Source organism: Chanos chanos, chromosome 4, assembly GCF_902362185.1.
Source record: "Chanos chanos chromosome 4, fChaCha1.1, whole genome shotgun sequence".
Lineage (NCBI taxonomy): Eukaryota > Metazoa > Chordata > Actinopteri > Gonorynchiformes > Chanidae > Chanos > Chanos chanos.
The window spans coordinates 12,408,215-12,427,844 of record NC_044498.1 but is presented as its reverse complement, the minus strand read 5'-3'; the positions used below and the strand labels follow the sequence as shown (position 1 = coordinate 12,427,844).

General features: G+C 40.2%; 3 protein-coding genes across 6 annotated transcripts; all 3 read left to right on the top strand.

The window, feature by feature from the left end:
* The first annotated feature begins 1,482 nt into the window (after positions 1-1,482).
* tmc8 (transmembrane channel-like 8) lies at positions 1,483-8,029 on the top strand. Its single transcript, XM_030772075.1, has 16 exons — positions 1,483-1,531; positions 2,408-2,594; positions 3,040-3,188; positions 3,378-3,512; positions 3,627-3,679; positions 3,765-3,904; positions 4,022-4,169; positions 4,390-4,554; positions 4,775-4,929; positions 5,271-5,340; positions 6,070-6,167; positions 6,344-6,530; positions 6,698-6,828; positions 7,228-7,380; positions 7,551-7,629; positions 7,862-8,029. The coding sequence occupies exons 1-16, from the start codon at positions 1,483-1,485 to the stop codon at positions 8,027-8,029; spliced, it is 2,067 nt and encodes a 688-aa protein (XP_030627935.1).
* Positions 8,030-8,483: 454 nt separating this feature from the next.
* On the top strand, positions 8,484-12,061 carry LOC115809878 (Fc receptor-like protein 5). Of its 4 annotated transcripts, none has more exons than XM_030771728.1 (10): positions 8,484-8,567; positions 8,664-8,690; positions 8,785-9,060; positions 9,202-9,495; positions 9,871-10,140; positions 10,396-10,698; positions 11,014-11,115; positions 11,235-11,262; positions 11,598-11,688; positions 11,803-12,061. In XM_030771728.1, exons 1-9 carry the CDS (start codon positions 8,528-8,530, stop codon positions 11,680-11,682), a joined length of 1,425 nt encoding a protein of 474 aa, XP_030627588.1. In that variant the 5' UTR covers positions 8,484-8,527; the 3' UTR covers positions 11,683-11,688; positions 11,803-12,061. The 4 variants fall into 4 exon arrangements, 2 of the variants coding, with proteins under 2 accessions (XP_030627588.1, XP_030627587.1); XM_030771727.1 differs by having other exon boundaries at positions 11,014-11,124; XR_004025242.1 differs by lacking the exon at positions 11,803-12,061 and having other exon boundaries at positions 11,235-11,491; positions 11,598-11,677.
* Positions 12,062-12,719: 658 nt separating this feature from the next.
* LOC115809939 (Fc receptor-like protein 3) lies at positions 12,720-18,184 on the top strand. The gene is made up of 11 exons (XM_030771826.1): positions 12,720-12,928; positions 13,028-13,054; positions 13,383-13,685; positions 14,072-14,350; positions 14,743-15,009; positions 15,306-15,605; positions 16,430-16,531; positions 16,763-16,790; positions 16,912-16,999; positions 17,205-17,270; positions 17,601-18,184. Exons 1-11 carry the CDS (start codon positions 12,901-12,903, stop codon positions 17,691-17,693), a joined length of 1,581 nt encoding a protein of 526 aa, XP_030627686.1. The 5' UTR covers positions 12,720-12,900; the 3' UTR covers positions 17,694-18,184.
* Positions 18,185-19,630: the final 1,446 nt, after the last annotated feature.

Genomic DNA, 19,630 nt, shown 5'->3' with positions numbered 1-19,630 from the left:
TGGTGGAGATCATGTTCAGTGAAGTTATGAACTACACTTGAGGAACTACACCACTCTTCATAAAGGGTCACAGGGCAATGGTACAGTCCAATGTATTGTTAAACGCTCGGAGCAAACGCTTATACCGACTATGTAAATAAGCACAATGACAGACTTGAAAAATGGACAGGGATTACAAGGGACCAGTTACGGTTGTGCTCACCACATTCATTCTTCACAAAATTTAGAGCACCAAAAGCGCTCAAAAGCAAAGAAATAGCTAATAAGTATCGCTTCTCCAAGAGGTTAAATGCAGACAGTCACTAAGGTAATTGTAACTGGAAGTACAAGATTTTAATTCTATCCATACCCTTCGCTATGGTTAGACAAAATATAAAATGAACAGCATGCAGCACGAGCAAAACGCAGTATCGTAACTTGAACGAAACTTTCCTACTTACATCTATGCGCAAATGTCAAGAAGCTTAATTGTTTAGACGTTTTCCCATCTGCTGTTCCTTGTAACCAACAGGTTAAGCTAAAGCTTATGTATAAGTATGTTCTCTAACATTTCTTCAACATAAGCATAAGCATTTCCTCAGCATTCATTAGTTTCACCCTGACTGTAACTCGCCCCCACACTCAGGCACATACACATAGAGTTTTCCACAGGAAGCATCATATACTGGTGCTTACACTGAGAGGCTGCTGCTAGTGTTTCATATGTGGGTGTTTTTCAGTATAAGAACAACAGATGATCAGTGTATTCACTCCAGTCCCCCCATTACCTTCAATAGAGATGGTACACTTTTAAACATATGTGAAACGTGACCAAAAAAATCAATAACATCATTTAAAACCCCAATGGGCCCCTCTCCTACTTCCAGGAACACCATAGTCACTTTCCACAGGGTCACACCCCATCACCCTAGACCAGGGGTGGGCAAATCCAGTCCTGGAGGGCCGGTGTCTTGCCGGTTTTTGTTTTCACCTCTTAGCTACCTGTTGATTTTCACTTTGAAAACAGGTGTGCATGCTCTTCAGCCAATCAGAGACTATATTTAATTGGTTGGCAAGAAAAACAGCAGGACCATGGCCCTCCAGGACCGGATTTGCCCACCCCTGCCCTGGACACTTATCCATGGGTTTACATGAATCCACTAACCACACATGCTCTGTTGTAATCAAGATTTCAGGAGAGATTCGTGGAATACCCCCACCACTTGTTTCTCTGACACGTAAAGAGGCTCAAAAACGTTTGAGGCAGCGCCTGCAAGTGCTGGGTGATCATGTGACTTCCTGTGATACACAAAGTGTTCCGCAATCACCATGTATCTTTAGCATCTTTGGTTGCGCTGTACCAAACTGTTGTTTCAAAAGTGTACCAAACCCTCTGATGAGTAGCCTGTGTATAGCGTGTGTATAGACCGTGTTCTTATGTGTGTGTGTTTGCGAGAGAGGATCCGAAGAGTCTGCCTCGCCTCTGACTTGCAGTGAAGAGACATGGAAGACAGAGAGCGTAAACATGTCAACTTTCAAAGACTCATATCAGGTAATGAGAGAGAGAGAGAGAGAGAGAGAGAGAGAGAGAGAGAATTTTGCCTATGTTTGTGCTGCTATAACACTAAGGAAGAAGCGAGGATTGGTCAGGTCAACTGAATGTATGACAGAAATAAAATAAGTAAATGAAATGGTGTATTTCACTATTCTCTTTTCCTCTTCACTTTTCACTGCACATCACCTCCTTTGATAAGTGCCCATTTGTATATTTCATTCAGTTTGATGGTGCTCTTACGGGCTTTTAGCATTTACAGCTCGCCTCTAACTTCCTCTGCTTGGAGTTCTCTCTGAATAGTAAGTGTGGTTAAGTTTCCGTTTCAGCCACTGCTGTTCACAAACTGCTTTTAAACGCTTGTATTAGTGAATGGCTGGACTAAAGTGTTAAAGTGTTAAAGTGTTAATTTACAGTACATGCTGTATTAATATACTGTATGTGTATGGTTTGTGTTTTAACGCTTGCATAAGTTTACATCTGGCTCAGACTTTGACTACAAATACAGGCCATTGGAGCATGAATATCAGATATTAGCTCATGTATGAATAGTGTACTCCACCTTAGAAGCTCACAAAGTTCCAAATAGTGTGAAGCAACACAAAAACATAAGCGTACAGAATGCTGCTCAGAAGATGATGTCTGTCCTGAAGCACATTGTTTTGGATACATAGATGTTTGCCGTGTATGCATTGCAAGTAAATGACATATACTGGCACCTGGAGAAAGTAATTGCATCATGGACAGCTTATGGATGTTATTCTTAATTCATGAATACGAAACAGAACGAAAGTAAATAGGGAGAAGTGAAATAAACACCGAACTTTAAAATCCATTGCCACTGAAATCATTCGGTGTCTTGCTCTAAATTCACAGAAGAGAGCTGCAGCTCGACTCTCTCTGATGAATCCTGTGAGTATTATCAGACCGAAATTTTTGACCAGCTGCCCAGCTCGTTGCACCACCGCAGACAACGTGGAGGCAGTCATGGGTCAGAGGGAGGGCGCTTCAGCCAGCCACTCAAAGCCCTGCCCATCTCTCTGCGGGAGAAGAGAAACACCAGGTGAGCTCCAGAGATGGATCTAAACCACTGGCACACACACACACACATACAGTATATACATATATATACACACACAGAGGCAAGTTGCCAAAAAAAAAAAAAAAACCCACAATATGTAGATGGAGGTCAGTTGTTAGATGCTGTAGGATGTTTGATTTTGTTGTCTGCACAAACAAGCTTTTCCTATCTGTACCCTACACATGGTTAGAGGGAGCTCAGCAGGCATTTCCCAGTCTCTCACTGGCATGTACACACACACACATGACAGTTAGTTCATTATGAAGAGGAGCCATTTTTACATGATGTGTCATTAACTTATCCATATTTATCCAGTTCCCATCTTCTTCTGCTTAGATAGGGTCTCTGGTCAAATTCTTGTGTATCATTCTACCAGTTGTAAATGGCATGAAAACACATTTGGCTTTTTGCCATGATTGTCAACCAGGGAACATCAAAATCTTCAGCGGGTCAACATCGGCTTTTGGGAGTCGTGGAGGCAGAGCCAACAAAAAGGATGCAGACGAATCAGGGAACAGATGGGCATGGTTCTTTCAGGAATGTTACCATGGAGACGCACATTCCATAAAATCGAAGGTGAACAAAACACAATTCTTTGTGAGTGCATCTGTTAGAGCGAGAGAGAGAGAGAGAGAGAGAGAGAGAGAGCGAGAGTGAGTGACTGACTGACTGTCTGACTGTTTGAAAGTGGGTGAATGAGAGAGAGAGAAGAGCCATGAAGCTGAGGAATTCACTAACCTTTCCTGTTCCCTAAAAAAAAAAAAGGTAAATTTGGAGTGGGTGTGAAGGCCTATTTTGTATTCCTGAGGTACCTGCTGTTTCTCAATCTGCTCCATTTTATCATCATCGCTGGCACCGTTCTGATCCCCACAGTGTTGTATGACAAAAATGTCTCAGAGGGTAAGTGAACAGGGGGGACAATTTAATCAGCTGATTAAAGTTGCTATAGCTATTGTGCTTTTTTTTTAAACAAAATAAAGGTTCTGTTCTATTTCTCCTCTTGTAACTTTACAGATTATCCGAGGACCAATGAGAATGACTCTGTTCTGAACATTTTCCTGGGTTCGGTAAGTGGTAGCTCTCTCTATCTCTCTCTCTCTCTCTCTGTCCCTGAAAACTATTTCTTACTCATATTCTGTATGTTTCTTGCAGGGTTTTGTTGAGCGTTCACCTGTTTTCTACGGTTTCTACAAAAGGGGCTCTTTAGCACTGACTTGTCTGAATACACCTATACTCTTCCTCCTTGGCATTGCTTGCATACTCATCCTCAGCCTCTTCATGGTGGTTCGCAGGTCACAAAGCTTTGTCATCACCTCCCAGACTTTACACTAAAGTTGAAATTTTTCATAGATATCTGCAGAACCTTCACATCCAAAATGCTGATGAGTTATTTATGTACTCTCTCACAGGACGGTGGTTGGGTTTAAACATACCTGGCTGACAGAGAACCGTTATAGCTCTAACGTTAGCTACAAGGTGTTCTGTGGATGGGATTTCTGCATTCAGGACCCTCAGACTGCTTTGCTGAAACACAGCTTCATCAGAAATGAGCTGAAGGTTGGGCATGGGAACTGCAGCGTTGGCCAGTTACAAAGAAACACGTTCACTGATTTCACTCCTGTTTCCATTATTCCACATTTACCATCTCACAGCTATGTCTCTGTGTCTGTCTGTATCTACACTCTCTCTCTCTCTCTCTCTCTCTCTCTCTCTCCCCTTCCTTCAATTAAGTTTTTTTTCTCTCCCCACTCTCTCTCTTAATCTCTCTCTGTTGTAGATGGATCTTGAGGAGCAGAAGTTTCAACAGAAGGTGTCTCAGAGGTCACTGGGGCAGTGGGTTCGTCTTGTTTTCCTTCGGGTCATTCTGAACTTCATAGTATTGGTTCTGCTGACTGGGTCTTTCTGTATGATCTATTACGCCACCGAATACTCTCAAATACAAGTAAGAACGGTGACCTCAAAGCGCGTTAGGACTCTGTATCTCTATTTCTGCATCCTGTTTCTTGCCTTTTTATTGGCTTAAGCATCTGTAGCATTCATGTGCCTGATGTTGACATGGCGCTCATTTCATATCGTTCATGTATTTCACATGAGATATTGTGCAGTGAAGAATTAAGAAGTTTGGCCCATCTCATCATATCCTCTCTCTTCCTCTCTCGAAGTTGACTGAGCTCCATTGGATACTGAGCCTCTTGCGGGGCTATCTCCCATCCATCACTATAACCATAGCCAACTTTGTGCTGCCACACATCTTCAACAAGATCGCTGCTTTTGAAGACTACTCTCTCTCTGTACAACTCAACCTTACCTTAATCAGGTCAGACATGTGCTACCTTTCACTCTTTTATATTCATTTTCATAATTATAATCCCCATAACTATCATTCTCATCATTTCATAGGAAATGATGTTAACCACCTGCATTATTATCATCTTCAGAAAAATCATCAGTATAGGATCAACGTGTTTATTCTTTTATTGATAATACATCTGACCACACAAAAAACTGCATTTGAAAACATCATATTTATAATAACTATCTTCGTCCATCATTACCATGAGGAGAACCTGTCTGTATGATGTCCTGTCCACACCTTCAGTCTTTTTTAAAGGAAAGACTGTGTAGATATTTTAGCAATTATCCTCCCTCTCTCCACAGGAGTATCTTCCTGAAACTTTCTTCCTTGGGAATCTACCTTTTCTTTGTGTATACCGTGCGTGACAAACAGGTTTGCCTAAAACACACACACACAAAGAGTGGACCCAAACATTTACCCTGCACTGTTCAGAGTTGTTCTAAAAGTGCAGATCACTTCACAGACAGTATAATGAAACTGTTTCAGTGAAAACATTTTATTTTCCTGCTCATTCAATTCTAACTGTGTATTTTCAGTACCATGACAGCAGTGTTAATTTCGTCAACGGAAGCTGTGACGAAAAATGTTCACCAACGAACTTTTTTCCATGACGAAAACCATACAATAACTAAATAGCAATGCACCTTTGAAAATAAAAACTGTAAAGAAATATATTACCATTTTCGTTTACAAATAAAAAGACGATAAGGTCAGAGACAAATGAATAGACAAGCAATTACATTTTGACTAACGTTAACTTGGCAACTCTAATCATGGCTAATCTTGGAAGAAGAAAAGAACGGATTTGTGGACACATTTTAGCTATAATACAACTGAAAATAAAATGCACTGCAAACAATATGGGCGCAAAATCCCTGGGAAAAATACCACAAACCTCATTTGACTAAAATTTGACTAAAACTTGTATACTTTTCGTTGACTAAAACTAGACTAAAACTAATAATGATCAAATGACTAAAATATGACAAAAAACAATTACGTATTTTTAGTCAAAAGACTAAATCTAAGACTAAATCAGAATCACCTGCCAAAATTAACACGGCACTACAGTGAGCATGTGTTTGTTTCTAGAACCTTGAGTGTTGGGAGAACAAGTTTGGAATGGAGATGTACAGACTCTTCATATTTGACTTCTTGGCATGTTTCTTCTTTGCCTTCTTCCTGGTCTACCCAAGAGCGTGAGAAATTCTCTAAAGTGTATATTAACATGTCACACTATCGTAAGAATTTTTCACAGACAATATTGCTCAAAGAGACATTTGAACAAAATATCCACAAATCCATTTCATTGGATTTCATGCCTTTAAACTTTATCGCTGACTGGAATCTCCTTTGTCCTCACCGGATGGTACAGGCGGCTGGTGGAGAAAAACCCTACCTCCAAATTTGCGAGAATTGTGGGAAAGCAGAAGTTCATGATCCCATTCAATGTACTTGACCTTGTCTACAGTCAGACCATCACCTGGGTTGGCTTGTTCTACTGCCCCCTGCTGCCTGGCATGAGTGTGCTGAAGCTCTTATTTATCTTTTACATTAAAAAGGTATGTAGCTGAGGATTGGTGAAGATATAGTTTAGCACAGAACTATAGCACCGGTCTGCACATGCATAGCTCTCACTGTTGAGTTTGCTTTTGTGAATTCATGTTTAGTATTGTAATACTGTGTAATTCTCTCTCTCTCTCCCTCTTTCTCTCTGTCTCTCTCTCAGTTCACTGTCTTACGGTGTTGTGCTCCAGCATCAAGAATGTTCCGGACTTCCAGCTCCTCAGTTCTGTTCCATTTTATGTTGTTGCTGAGTCTTTTGTTGTCCATTGTTACCCTCATCAACAACATTGTGCAGTAAGAGAGTGCTGAAGTACAACAAACAAAAACGACACAAATGTCACAAAACATCAAGTTTTAACACATTATAGTATGTAGACTGTATTGACTGTATTGATATCGTACTTTTTTGGTGAGGGACTGATTCTTTTCTGATCAGTGCATTTAGATTCTACTATGAATGACATATTGTTGAATCATTCCTCTCTTTGGCATCACAGTGTTTGTGTCAAAACAAATGATGTGTATTGAAATATAATTGCAGCCACACTCTGCTGTGTAGTAATTACCAGTTTTAAGTAATTAGAAATGTAGTTTTTACAGTTTTCATACTTTCTGTGTTCCTAAAGTGAAATGAAAAACAATATGTTTGAAAAAGCCATGGTAACACCTTGTGTATCGTTTCTTTACTTTTAGGTTTGAACCTGGTACATGTGGACCATTTAAGGGTGACAAAACAGTGTTTAATGTGACAAGCGCATGTGTGAACAGTCTCTCAGACCCTGCTCGGAACGCAATAAACTACCTTACCTCTGAAGCATTTGCATTCACTTTGATTCTAGCTGAGATGTGAGTTTTTGGGATTGCAGTGGGTGCATGCATGCATGTGTGTGATCTGAATGTATCTATGTGAGCGTGTACACGTGTAAGTGTGTGCATGTGTGTGTTTCAGGATGTGCGTGTCGGTACATAACTGTATTAGTCCACTTGGTAAGATTCTCTTTTCTTTTTTTTTTCAGCATCATTTTGACTTCATGTGTGTCTCGTGGACAAGCCAATCGCCACGCTATAGAAAGATTGAAAGACATGCTTGTTATGGTAAGTTTTCAACAAACCAACAGACAAACAGATCTCTATATCAGCCCCCTGGAAAAAAAAGGACTATATTTACTCTTTGTATCATTTAGTCAGCAGCATTGGCAAATAAATGATCTGTCTTTCCTCTGATCTGTATCCTTGACACGCTGAAATGGGGCTTACCTGAATTTAGGTGTACAGGGTTTAAAATGAGTGAACTTATATTGTAACATATTCTCTCTCCCCCTCTCAGTGTAGTTCAGATAAGCGTTTTCTGGTGAAGCAGCATTCCACGTGGCTCAGACGACAGAGGAGGACCCAAACAAGCGTTAGATCTCCAGGCATTAGAGAGGGCACCTATTTCACTCAGTGGAACGAGACCTCAGAACCTCTGTCTGTGCCAATGGGAGAAAGCAGTTAGCATCTCTGTCACCCATGACTTTTATTTGGACTTGTCTGCATTTTACTTGCAGACCATAAACCCATTATGGAGTGTATCTGTTATGATAAACCTTTGTAAAATTTGCTTTAAGGATGTAAAGTATTTTTTTTAACAGTCAGAGGTGTTCTATAATATATTTGCTATGGCTTTGTCATTTTATTCATGTAAATTGTACAATGTTTGTATTTCTTTGGATTTTTGAAGTCTGTCATTCATTAATAAATTCTGTTTGTGTGTCTTAAGATATTGTAGCGTAGAAATTGAGTGTAGTGTGTGCAGATGACCGGTTACTCCTAGTAGCTGTATAAGCAGAAACAAGCTTTCCCTATCTGTACCCTGCACATGGTGAGAGGGAGTTCAGCATGCACCTCCCAGTCTCTTACCAGCATATACACACACACACACACAGAAACACATGCACACTCACAAGTCAAAAAGTAGGGGTGAAGACATGATGCCACCAGAGATTAACTAGGCATGGGGAAGAGTGTAGGTTCACTCTTACTATCTGTCTTTGGTGAGTTTTTACGCATTAGAGAAAAGACTTTCTGTGACATACTGCATAGATTCTTCAGTGACTGTTGTGTTTACTATCCCTTCGTTTGTGTTTCAGTTTTGGTCAACCTCTCTACAGAAACTGGTACGGTTCACTAGTCATTGGCTTATTAAAGAAACATTCAGTAAAAGTTTGTTATCCAAGAAATATTAAAAAGAAACCTCTTTTGTCTCTACAGGTGGCTCTGCACATAGGCCTATTCTAAGTGGGCCTAACTTGGCCTATGTGAACACTAAAGTAGAGTTCCAGTGTGAGATGCCAGGCTTGTCCATACCTGTGTCCTTCAAACTTTTTCGGAACAATGAGGACCTGGTCGCCACACGGAATTCCACCAAAGGTCGATCTGCTTCTTTCCAACTACAGGTCAAGGAAGGCTTGGAAGGACGGTATTACTGCAGAGTGACAGCTGGGGGACAGACCGGCATCAGCAACATGGTGCACTTACAAGTAGTGAGTAAGTAAGAGATCTCTCTACTGGAGATTTGAATGAAAATGAGTGAATGAGTGAGAGCGAGAGCGAGAGCGAGAGAGAGAGATAGAGAGAGAGAGAGAGGAGTGCAAGATTCATGATATTTCCATATTCTCTGTTCCTCAGTCCCCGTCTCAGGTGTCAGCTTGCTGTCTGACCCAAACCCACCAATCATCTATGAAGGGACAAGTTTTACACTGTATTGTGAGGCCAAAAGGGGGACTCGCCTCTTCTATACCTGGTATCACAACAAGCAGAATGTGACCGCGTCGTTCCACTTATACCACTTCGCCGGGAACTCACTCATCGTGAGAGGAGCCACAGAAAAGCATGCTGGGAAGTATTCTTGTTTGGCTGGAAACAAGATGGAGGTTAATGCCAGGTTCTCCGGCAGTAATGACATGGACATCGTTGTCAAAAGTAAATAAGTGTTTGATTAGAAAGTGGAAACTATGACATTACATGGCAAAGACACTATGAGCTTTAGCATATACATTTTATAAACTAATGTCAATCATATAAGTTAATGAGGGACATCAGATAAGCCTAAGGATATCAGATTATAATGGGCAATGCTCTGGAGAGAAGCCTTTAAGTAGTTTGTTTGAATAAGAAAACTGAATTTGAAGGATTTTAATGTTTGTGGTGGAAATGGAGCTCAACTTACATTTGAACATCTTCATCTTGAAAAAATAAAGTTCTGCAAACATTTTTGAATCAAACATGTTATCCCTCACCCCCTCCTCTATCAGATAAAATATTCAGTGCTGTAATCATTCATTCGTTTCTTCACAGCTTACCTCTCAGTACCAAAAGTGTCCTTCACACTTTTCAAAGAGGGTTCGGATTTCCGTGCCAACGTGAGTTGCTGGTCGACGCGAGGCAGTCCACCGGTGACGTTCACACTGCTTTTGGAGGGAAGAGAGGTGGACAACCATACATCAAACTCACTGGAGGCCTGGTTCTCAGTGCCTGTCACTGTGGGGATGGATATGGGCGTATTGCAGTGCAGGGCACAAACTGACTCCCACCAGGTACTCAGTGACCCAGTCGACCTGGAAGTTGGTGAGTAACAGGCACGTTGAAAGTTTGTGTGGGCATTTGCACTTGTGGAGAACGACAATTTGCATATATATAATAATATATGTGTGTGTGTGTGTGTGTGTGTTAATGTAACCGAGTCAGTCCTGAACATATGTGTGTTTACGCATCGTGCTGTCATAGACAGTACGTCATGCGTGTTTTTGGGACAGGTCATGAATAATAACTCAATATGTATAACTCTGACTGTAAACACTCACCCGATTTTCTCTGTGTTAGCTCCCGTGGGAGGTCAGGTGAGCGTACAGGTACAGTATCTGTACACGGCCGACTCCAGATTAGCAACTGTCCAGCTGCAGTGTGTGCTCACTAGAGGAACCTTACCCGCATTCTCCTGGTCATACAACCGCTCGCCTCTCCCAAAAGAGCGCCACCCCTCTTCCGTCATCCAGCATGGTCCTTTCCTGTTTCTCACAGACATCACCCCAGAGAACTCTGGGTATTACCGCTGTATGGCAAGGGACAGCTTTGATGCCAACTCATCATGGGTGGAGAGTGAGGAGGCCTTAATAAAAGTGGCAGGTTAGAGGGGTTTACTTAATATCTCAAAAATACCCACTTAATCTGTTTGTTCTTTCCCAGATTTGATATAATCTGTGTCAACTAATTGCTGAATTATTAAATGAGAAATAAGTTAGTTCAGACGTGTCAGTGCTGCTTAAGCAGAAAAATGACCTTTAGGGTGTGAAAATTGTTGTCTGGAAACACAACCACAAAGAACTAACCTTACTGACAGTCAATGGAAACCTTGGGAAGTTACCAAACACATCGCTGTGTACGGGTTTAATTGCTGAGAGGTTACCATGGTGACCAGTTAAAGTGTGGACTCTTTTACAGAACTGGGTGTGGCATCCATTGAGATTATCGCTGTGGGGTTCTGCTGCCTCCTGCTGCTGGTCTTGGTGGGGAGCGTGTTGTTTATGTTCTGCACATTCAGCCGTGAGAAAAGTATTGTCATCTATTTGTCAGTGATACAGACCACATTTTTGAATTCGAAATAATCTACCTACCATCTGTTCTGTATCTTTGTGTCATCTTGCTTTCTCTCTCCTTCGCAGAGAATTTGGACGATGCGACGCAAACCCAGTAAGATTTGTCGTCATTTGTAATTCCTGCTCACGTCGGTTGAATCAGCGTTGCTGTAATGTTTTGTTTATCAGCTTCTAAAACGATAGTGCAGCTTTAAAGAGGGATATATTACCTGATGAATCTGAGGTCCAGTCTCAAGCTCTAACTGCAAGTCAGAGTTGATGGCTTGAGCATGCAGTATGTAAAACTGAAAATATCATCCCTTTACCTACTGATTGGCTCAACGGTGAGTCTGCAGTGATGATATTTGGAAGGGAAGGAAATTTAAGAACAGAACTGGGCGAAGTGGTCGTTTATAACTGACACTGGGTATTTCTGATTTTCTCCCTCAGCGTGGAGGAGCTACACCAATCTGACTCTAGTGGTGAGTTACAGGTCCCAGTTGTAGAGACAGAAGTTGTGGAAATTTGTGTCTAAACAAAGGTACAAGTCCTATACTTAAATAACCATTGTTTCTATTGATTCATAGATAATACAGTATTTGTAACTCAAAAAAAAATAATTGCACTAACTGCTTCTTCTGCCCTCTTCCCATAGTTGCAGTGTTGGCATAACCTGATGAAACCCACGAAATGATGGACAGATCCGAGTGCATTCCTGAGAATAATCTGGAGTTTTTGAAAAATATGTCCCACGTAGACTTTAACTGCATTTGAACTCATGATGAATTGATCAAGACATTAATATATTCCCCTGTTTTTCATCCATTTATTGTACACAGTATATTTCAGTGTGAAACACCTTTACTTTTAAATGTGTTCTTGTTGGAATTTATTCTTCATAATAAAATAAAAGCCTGGTAATGTTGAAATGTCGTCCTTCCTCAGACCTTTTCATCCAAACACAACATTTTTTTTTTTTTGTCAGAGTTGTTTCCCAGTATTAAACTTTTTGTTCATCTGGGTATCAGACATTAACATTCACAGTATTATACTTACCTGCGAAAGGACACTGTTTCTGAGGGCTGCAAACAGTGCTAGCTTATCCAAAGATGCAGAACACACCCTCCAGAGCAACATTAAATTAAAAGTTATGTATACTTCTGTTTATGCTAATGACTTAACTGTTTACGTAATTCAATGAATGAATGAATTAACTAATCAGTCTTCACAAGCTGGTATGGGGAGACAAGTCTTAAAGGCATGGTCAGTTAATTACGTACACCTCTAGACTGAAAGGGGAAGTTTTTGAAACCTTTTTCGTATTGTTGAAGTTTGTTAGCTTGGGAGGACAGAGGAAAGTATGAAAAAGTTTGTTATCTGTTCATTGCATATGGTGAATGGTCACGATGGTCGAAAGAGGCTGAGCTGGGGTGTGTCATATCAGTTTATGCACCCAACTGTACTGTAGTCTGCATTTGTGCATACTTAAAAAAACACATGGGCCTTTAACTGTCATTAAGAAAACTGCTACACCCTCCAGCTTTGCTCTGTGTAAGAGCAATTCAAAAAGCATGTGTGAAGGTCGAACAAGACTCTCTATTCCTGTGTCTGAACTAAACCTCACATTTACATTCAAACCAATCCTGACCTTTAGATTGTCTACGGAGGCACTGCACTTGGATCATTCTTAAGTACTGACTGCCGTATACTGGACAAATTTACTCAACAGACCACCATCAGATTACATCTGAACATGGTACCTATGTTCTTATTCATTATGGGTAAGGCTGTTCGCTCTCATAATATAATGGGATATAGAATGTTTTATTTTATTTTGATTTATTATCCCAGGATCTTTTTTTTTTTACTATTTTCTTCAGGTTTTTGCACATTGGTCCCAGGATCATGTAAGTTAGCATTTATATTTTGGCATCTAAATAACAAGCTTAGCTGATGAAGTTCCCAAATGCACATGCTGCTTCTTCTGTATCTTTAAGTGTGCAGCTGCATGAAACCTTTTAATTCCTGTTCGTGTGAAGAAACGTATTAGACCTGCGTAAGTCTATCAAGAGAAAATACGATACGAAGTTAACAAAAAAAAAAAAAAAAAAATTGTGACCAAATGTTTGCGTGTTGTTTGGAAATGATTTGTCTGATCTGATGACAGTTTTCTAATACGTACATACAAGGACATGGTTGTTTAACAGCATTAACAACATAAAATCTTTATTCTAGATGCTCTCCACCTTAGCAAGCCTGTCCTACAAGGTCCCTCCCATGCCCCTGAAAAGTCTATTATTGAGTACTTCTGTGAGGTGCCTGATAAACCAGAGAATCTGACCATCCTGTATGAGCTGTTTACTGAGAACAATAAAGATCGACCCACTGGGGAATACACTTCTACTCACTCGGAAAAGGCAAATTTCCCTCTTAAGACTAAACTCTCTTATGAGGGTCCTATTGTGTGCAAAGCAAGTGGATTCAACAACTCAGACATAGTGCCGGCATACAGCAACAGCATTGACTTCAGAATATTTTGTGAGTAAAAACTGCTTATCATTGAATACATATTATTAATCTTTCTTTGATGAGAGTAATGCTTGTGGAGGGCATAGTTTTTTAACAGCATGGTTGATTACACTGAAGGAAAACATATTTTTTGTGCTATAGCTCAAACTGACCTGTAGTAAAAACTGATGGGCACTCCCGTATGTCTCAGATGTGTTTTGTGGAACAGAGAGTCTTACTACCTCTCTTCATTATTTAAATTGTATTGCTTTGGTTTGATTCGTTTTTTTTAATCTTTTGTTTTGTTTTTGGATTTGTTTTTGAGGGTGTGAGTGTGAAGGGGATGATAAATATTGTTGTTGGTGTGCTTCTTCAGAACATTTAGCATCATGTTTCCACATTATTTTGAGTTTCAGATCCTGTTAGTGAGGCAATCATCTCCTCACCTGAAGAATTGTGGGAGGGCCAAGATTTGATCTTGGTCTGTAACATCACTGCAGGAACCCACGTCTCCTATAACTGGCGGATAAACAATGTGGCAGTAGGTGTGCCCTATGATCGGACAGTAAACACTCTCACTATTAAGAATGTAGCCGTCCATGATGCTGGCAACTACACGTGTGAGGCCTCAAACAGATTTAATGAAACCGAAACCTTCACATCACAAAGCAATGCTAAAGATATTGTCGTCAAAGGTAAATGTCTCTGATGAAACCACATATTGTAAGCTCATCGCTGAAAAAACTGTGATTTAAAAGTTGAAGTGAGCTCTACCTTTTTCTTTGAAGTCTCTGTGACGTAATCATGAGTCCTAGAGTGAGCAGTGACCGTGATAAGGTTGTCATGTCTTTTGTGGTTTGAAAATCTTGAACCAATTTAAAGCAATTGCACCTGAGAGATAAAATCATACTTAGCTGACGACATTCACCAAGTATCCTTGTCCTTGTAAACTGCCTGGTTACCATTGATATCCTCCATTTGATCACCCCCCCCCCCCCTTCTCTCTCTCTCTCTCTTTCTCACTCACTCACTCACTCATTCACTCACTCTTTGTCTCTGGGCTTCACCTGCACTTTGCCCACAAAAGAATATCTGTCCAAACCTGAAATCTCATTCAGCATTGTCAAGGATGAAACCATTACAGCCCAGGTGACCTGTCAGTCATTCAAGGGGACTCCACCCATAAACTTCACACTCTACAACGACTCTGTGGTTCTGAGCAGAGAGACTACTGACAGCCTAAAACATACGTTTTCTGTGGCGATTTCCCTGAACCAGTATATGGGCACAGTTCATTGCCATGTGAGTAATGAAGGTAATGAGGCGCAGAGCCAACCTCTGAGGCTGGAAGTGGGTATGTACCACACACAACAGCACTAGCACAGAACAAATTAGCACTTACACAGAAGATTAAAATCACCTAAAGCTGCATTCATGTCAGTGAATGCACCCTTTTAAAAATGAATCTAACTATTATTATTGTTATTATTAGTGGTATTAGTATTATTGTTGTTGTTGGTGGTGGTGGTGGTGTTATTCTCATAATCATTATTATTATTGTTAATATTATTATTATGGTATTGTCTGATGTAAACATTTGCCCTCATAATGTGTTGCTGAGTGCCTTTGCAAACTGTATCACCCTAACAGTGTCAGTAGGGGGAGCCGTTACGATGAGGCGTGAGGTGGACATGGCTTCTAACTTCCAGGTTGTGGGTCTAAAGCTATTCTGTAAGGTGGACAGGGGTACGCTTCCTCAATACTACTGGTATTTTAATGGGAACCGACTGGATGAGCGTGGCACATTCTATGCTGTTGCGTGGCCAGACCATTCCCTCCTTTTACTGTCTGTCAGCCCAGAGAGTTCTGGAGTTTACCACTGTGAGGCTGGCAACAAGTTTGAGAACACCTCCATCGTAAGAAGTGTGAAACTACCGATCAGCAAAGATGGTAACGAAACCTCTTCTATTCTTCTGTGTGTGTTTGTTAAAGCACAACGTTTAATATAAAAATGTCATAGTAACACAACTGAATTTACTAAAAGAAGGCTGTCAAACCATTATAAACTAACACTGTATAACTCAGAGCAGTGTTTCAGTCCTTTTCCTGAGCCCTACATCATCTCACCAGTCAATTGTACTGCCCTTAGCTGAAACAGACATGTTAGAACTGGAAGAGCCCTCAAATATGCAATACTGTTGGCCTCCAGGGACATGGCTGGAAATCATTCGGTTAGAGTTTAACTAAACCTCAAATCAAATGGTATTTCCCTGTTCCAGCTCCTGGAGCTAATACTACTGTAAGTTTTTGCTCAGATCCTCCACTGCTACAACTGAATCAAGAAAACATCTGTTTATCAAAGCCATGACTGATTAAATCAGGTGTCTCGTCAGTGCACGAGAGTTAAAACATGCAGTGGTGTGCACTTCCAGGGACAGATTCAGGAAACACAGATGTGGGGATAACTGTTAAAGTATAAGTTTGGTTTAGTTGTCATGAGAATGATCTGATGAGGTATTTTTCAATAAATATGAGAATTTACTCACAGTCTGTATGTTTAATTAGAAGATGTATGTTTTAGCAAATGAATATGTAATAATCCATCTTCAAAAGGCCAGACAAGACATGTATGTGCCTTTATGAAGTGGCTCCAGGTCACTGATGGCGGAACGAGGATCAGCTATCCCATCCGTTCTGTAAATATTAATGTCAGAAAAATGTTTGGACCATGTTCAGGTCTCAGTGTTCTGTGTTTATTCTCATTTCCCATGTAGAGTTGAACAGGGTGCCAACAAAGGTGGTGGTCACTATATTCACTTGTTTCTCTCTGCTGGTTGCTGCAGTAACAGCCTGTTGTTTTTATGGAGTGATATACAGTGAGTGCCAAAAATACCAGAAACATTATAAACATTAAAAAAACACATTTGTAAATCAAGTCATGGTAAAATGTCTTTGTTTTTGTGGCTACATTTTGGCTCAACCAGACAAATATTTCAGACAATATCAACAAAGCCACTGGAGTTGTTTGAAAAAAAAATATACAAAATGATCTGAGATTACTGTGAAGATGTATTATGATTTTTTTTTTTGCATTTTTATTCTTTCAGGACGAAGACTGTCCAGTTCTGAATACATGTGAGTCTGTTTGTAATTTAACTGATCCAGGACATTCACTAGGTAGCACCAGTACAACCAATTAACTGGATTAATACAAAAATAAATCTTATTCACGGTCAGTTTCTGTAATTTTCATTAGACTGGATGAGGCAGCTACAGAAATGGATAGACTGCACGAAGGAGATGCAGAGACGGACAGCATGACTAGTGATGAATGCAATGAAGTGGTGAGATTTCTCTCTCTCTCTCTCTCCCTCTATTTCTGTTTCTTTCTTAACAAGGCCACACAATTCTTTTCAATTGTCTTTTCAAACATGTTTTTAGTGCAGCCACCATTTCAACACTTCTTTTATCTACCATACACAATATCTTCTAACAAACACCAGCCTTTTAATGTCAGCTGTCATGCATTAATGTTTCTGTTTTATATAGGAAGAGGAGGACTATTTGGAAGATGAGGATGTTGTCATAGAAGCCAAGATGGATGACTCAGATCAGGTATTGTGTGGACATTTAAATTTTAGTTGTGTCACAGGACAGTTATAATGAACAAGCTTCTCCCAAAGAAAAAGAGAGAAGTTTTATGTTTTATGTCAGTGAGACCAAACGGCACTGCTTGTTCCTTCTGTTTTAACAGACATTTAACAGACAAACACATTGTATGGCTAAAATGTGAGGATATGGCTGAAAGTGAAGATATTGCACTGAAAGTGACTGCCCTGTTTTGAGTATGTTGGTAAAGTTCAGAGTTCTCTGTAAATGTGATGTCCATAGCTGAAAAAGCACCGCGAACAAGTTACCACGTGTGGCTTTTGACCTGTTTTACAGAGTTATGTGGAGTCGGTGGAGGAACTGATTTCGATTGTGCAGGAACTCCTCAAATCAACTGAGCCAGAGAAGGATTCAACGAGTGAACCCTAAGAGACACTGGAAAGGGAGGGTCTAAACTGAGGGACCAATACAATAAAGCAAGGGGTTTAAAATACCCAACCTGGATAGTGCTATGTAATGCAATGCTTTTCAATGGCTCTGTCTCAGTAGTTTACGCTGTAGAGAGTTCAAATGACAGCACATTTCTGTTTTAATTTAGCATCAATGCATTGTTATCATTAAGTCAGTCTCAGCTCTCGCTGAGGTGTACTACTATAGCGTAAACTACTGAGACATACGTCTGGAACAAACTTGTGCTGTTACATGGGTGGACAGAACAGGTATTAAGAGCCTCTGGGCAAGTTGGGCAGCTGTGCTATTTTTTTTCCAGGTGACATTTAACAGTGCACATGCAACAGCAAACAGCAAATTACCAGGTATACAAATACAGTAGGTCTCCTTTAGTGTTTGTTAGCACAGCAGCGCATATTGAGGTTTACCAGCTTGCTACAGCATCATTTGGCTATGACTCCTATATCTGTGCTAACAATTGCCATACTACCATTATGGATAAATACTATTACATCATTTCCAATGTGAATGAAATAAAAAGTTATTTTAAATTGTGTAATAATTCAGCTAACTTTAAATTTTCATCTTCATCTCACCTTTTGTTTGTTGTGACTTTTTAAGGATGCCCATAGATTAGGCTTATGGCCAGTGTTGGGGCAGTTACTCAAAAAAAGTAATTAGTTACAAGTTACCAATTACTTCTTAAAAATGTAATGGGATTACTTTACTCGTTACTCCTTTTGAAAAGTAATTACACTACTCATTACTTTACTTTTGAGTTACTCTCTAAAACTACAAATTCCCCATTTTACCACATAAAAATACAAGGACAAACATAATTGTTCCTTCATTACTTTATTTTCAATGCAACAGCTACGCGTTGTGCCTAAGAACACCCCTTAGCTGCTCTAAAATAACTGTAAAGCGCGGCCTCATTCATGAGTTCACATTTTTTGACCAGTGACAAAAAATGGAAACACATCACTTTACATATCCCCTGGGGGGTACCGCCCCTCTCCTGCTGGGCTGCCAACTACCAGCACATCCGGCATGTATAAGACGCGGGCGTGACAATAATTGGCAGCGAGACAGCGATTGATGGGCAGTTCCCCCAAATTAAAGCTTTTGTTCCTGTGTCACAACCCACGTGACCCATAAGGTCGCTAGGTAGCAAGGTCTACTACATTTGAGAAAATCCGAAAATACAGTGTAGCCAACCAGGACAATAATATGCAGATCGTTAATGTTACTTTTAACCACAAAATACAGATAACGCAGCTGTCGGCTGACGATGATACCAAAACTTATAGCTACCTCAGAAACTACGGGTAGTTAGCCACTGAAGCTAAATGACAACATCCAGATTATTGTACACTGTACTGATCGTTAGATGAAGTTATGGAAAGTTCGCTCTCTTTTCTTTGTGGCTTTGCTCGGTTGTCGTTGTTTTTTTTTTTGTTTGTTTGTTTGGATTTTTTTTTTTTTTTTTTTTGAGAAATTTCGCACTGCAGTTGTGGTGTAGGCCTACCAGTTGTTCGCTTGTGATTACGACTCACCAGGGCAACCTGTGTTTTCCGAAATGAATAAAGACCTTTCTGTGCGAACATAAAATATTACACATGGTTAGTCGGTCTTGTCCAGTTTAACGGAGGCTACTGTGAAGGACCCAATCTCTCCTTGGTGATAGTGATTATAGTCATATAGATACAAAGTTGAGGTATATAGATGTGTGTCGCGTCATAGCTGCTATATAATCATGCATTTTAACATCGCTGGAACACTGTACTGACCAATTAGCACCGGTGGCCAGGACCTATCCGTTTTATAAGTTAAATTTAAATATTCAGCACGAAAACATTCTTTTGAAAAGGGGTGTGTAACGCAGGAAAGGACATTTTAATAATCCAGTAATTGTA

What these genes read in the sequence shown, in the direction of transcription:
- LOC115809939 (XM_030771826.1), top strand. Translation starts at nt 12,901, where the DNA reads ATGGTACCTATGTTCTTATTCATTATGG. An exon ending in TATGTTCTTATTCATTATGG is followed by an intron (nt 12,929 to 13,027) that starts GTAAGGCTGTTC and finishes TATTTTCTTCAG; the next exon opens with GTTTTTGCACATTGGTCCCA. An exon ending in GTGATGAATGCAATGAAGTG is followed by an intron (nt 17,000 to 17,204) that starts GTGAGATTTCTC and finishes TGTTTTATATAG; the next exon opens with GAAGAGGAGGACTATTTGGA.
- tmc8 (XM_030772075.1), top strand. Translation starts at nt 1,483, where the DNA reads ATGGAAGACAGAGAGCGTAAACATGTCAACTTTCAAAGACTCATATCA. An exon ending in CTTTCAAAGACTCATATCAG is followed by an intron (nt 1,532 to 2,407) that starts GTAATGAGAGAG and finishes CTAAATTCACAG; the next exon opens with AAGAGAGCTGCAGCTCGACT. An exon ending in ACTTTGATTCTAGCTGAGAT is followed by an intron (nt 7,381 to 7,550) that starts GTGAGTTTTTGG and finishes TTTTTTTTTCAG; the next exon opens with CATCATTTTGACTTCATGTG.
- LOC115809878 (XM_030771727.1), top strand. Translation starts at nt 8,528, where the DNA reads ATGGGGAAGAGTGTAGGTTCACTCTTACTATCTGTCTTTG. An exon ending in ACTCTTACTATCTGTCTTTG is followed by an intron (nt 8,568 to 8,663) that starts GTGAGTTTTTAC and finishes TTTGTGTTTCAG; the next exon opens with TTTTGGTCAACCTCTCTACA. An exon ending in CACATTCAGCCGTGAGAAAA is followed by an intron (nt 11,125 to 11,234) that starts GTATTGTCATCT and finishes TCTCCTTCGCAG; the next exon opens with AGAATTTGGACGATGCGACG.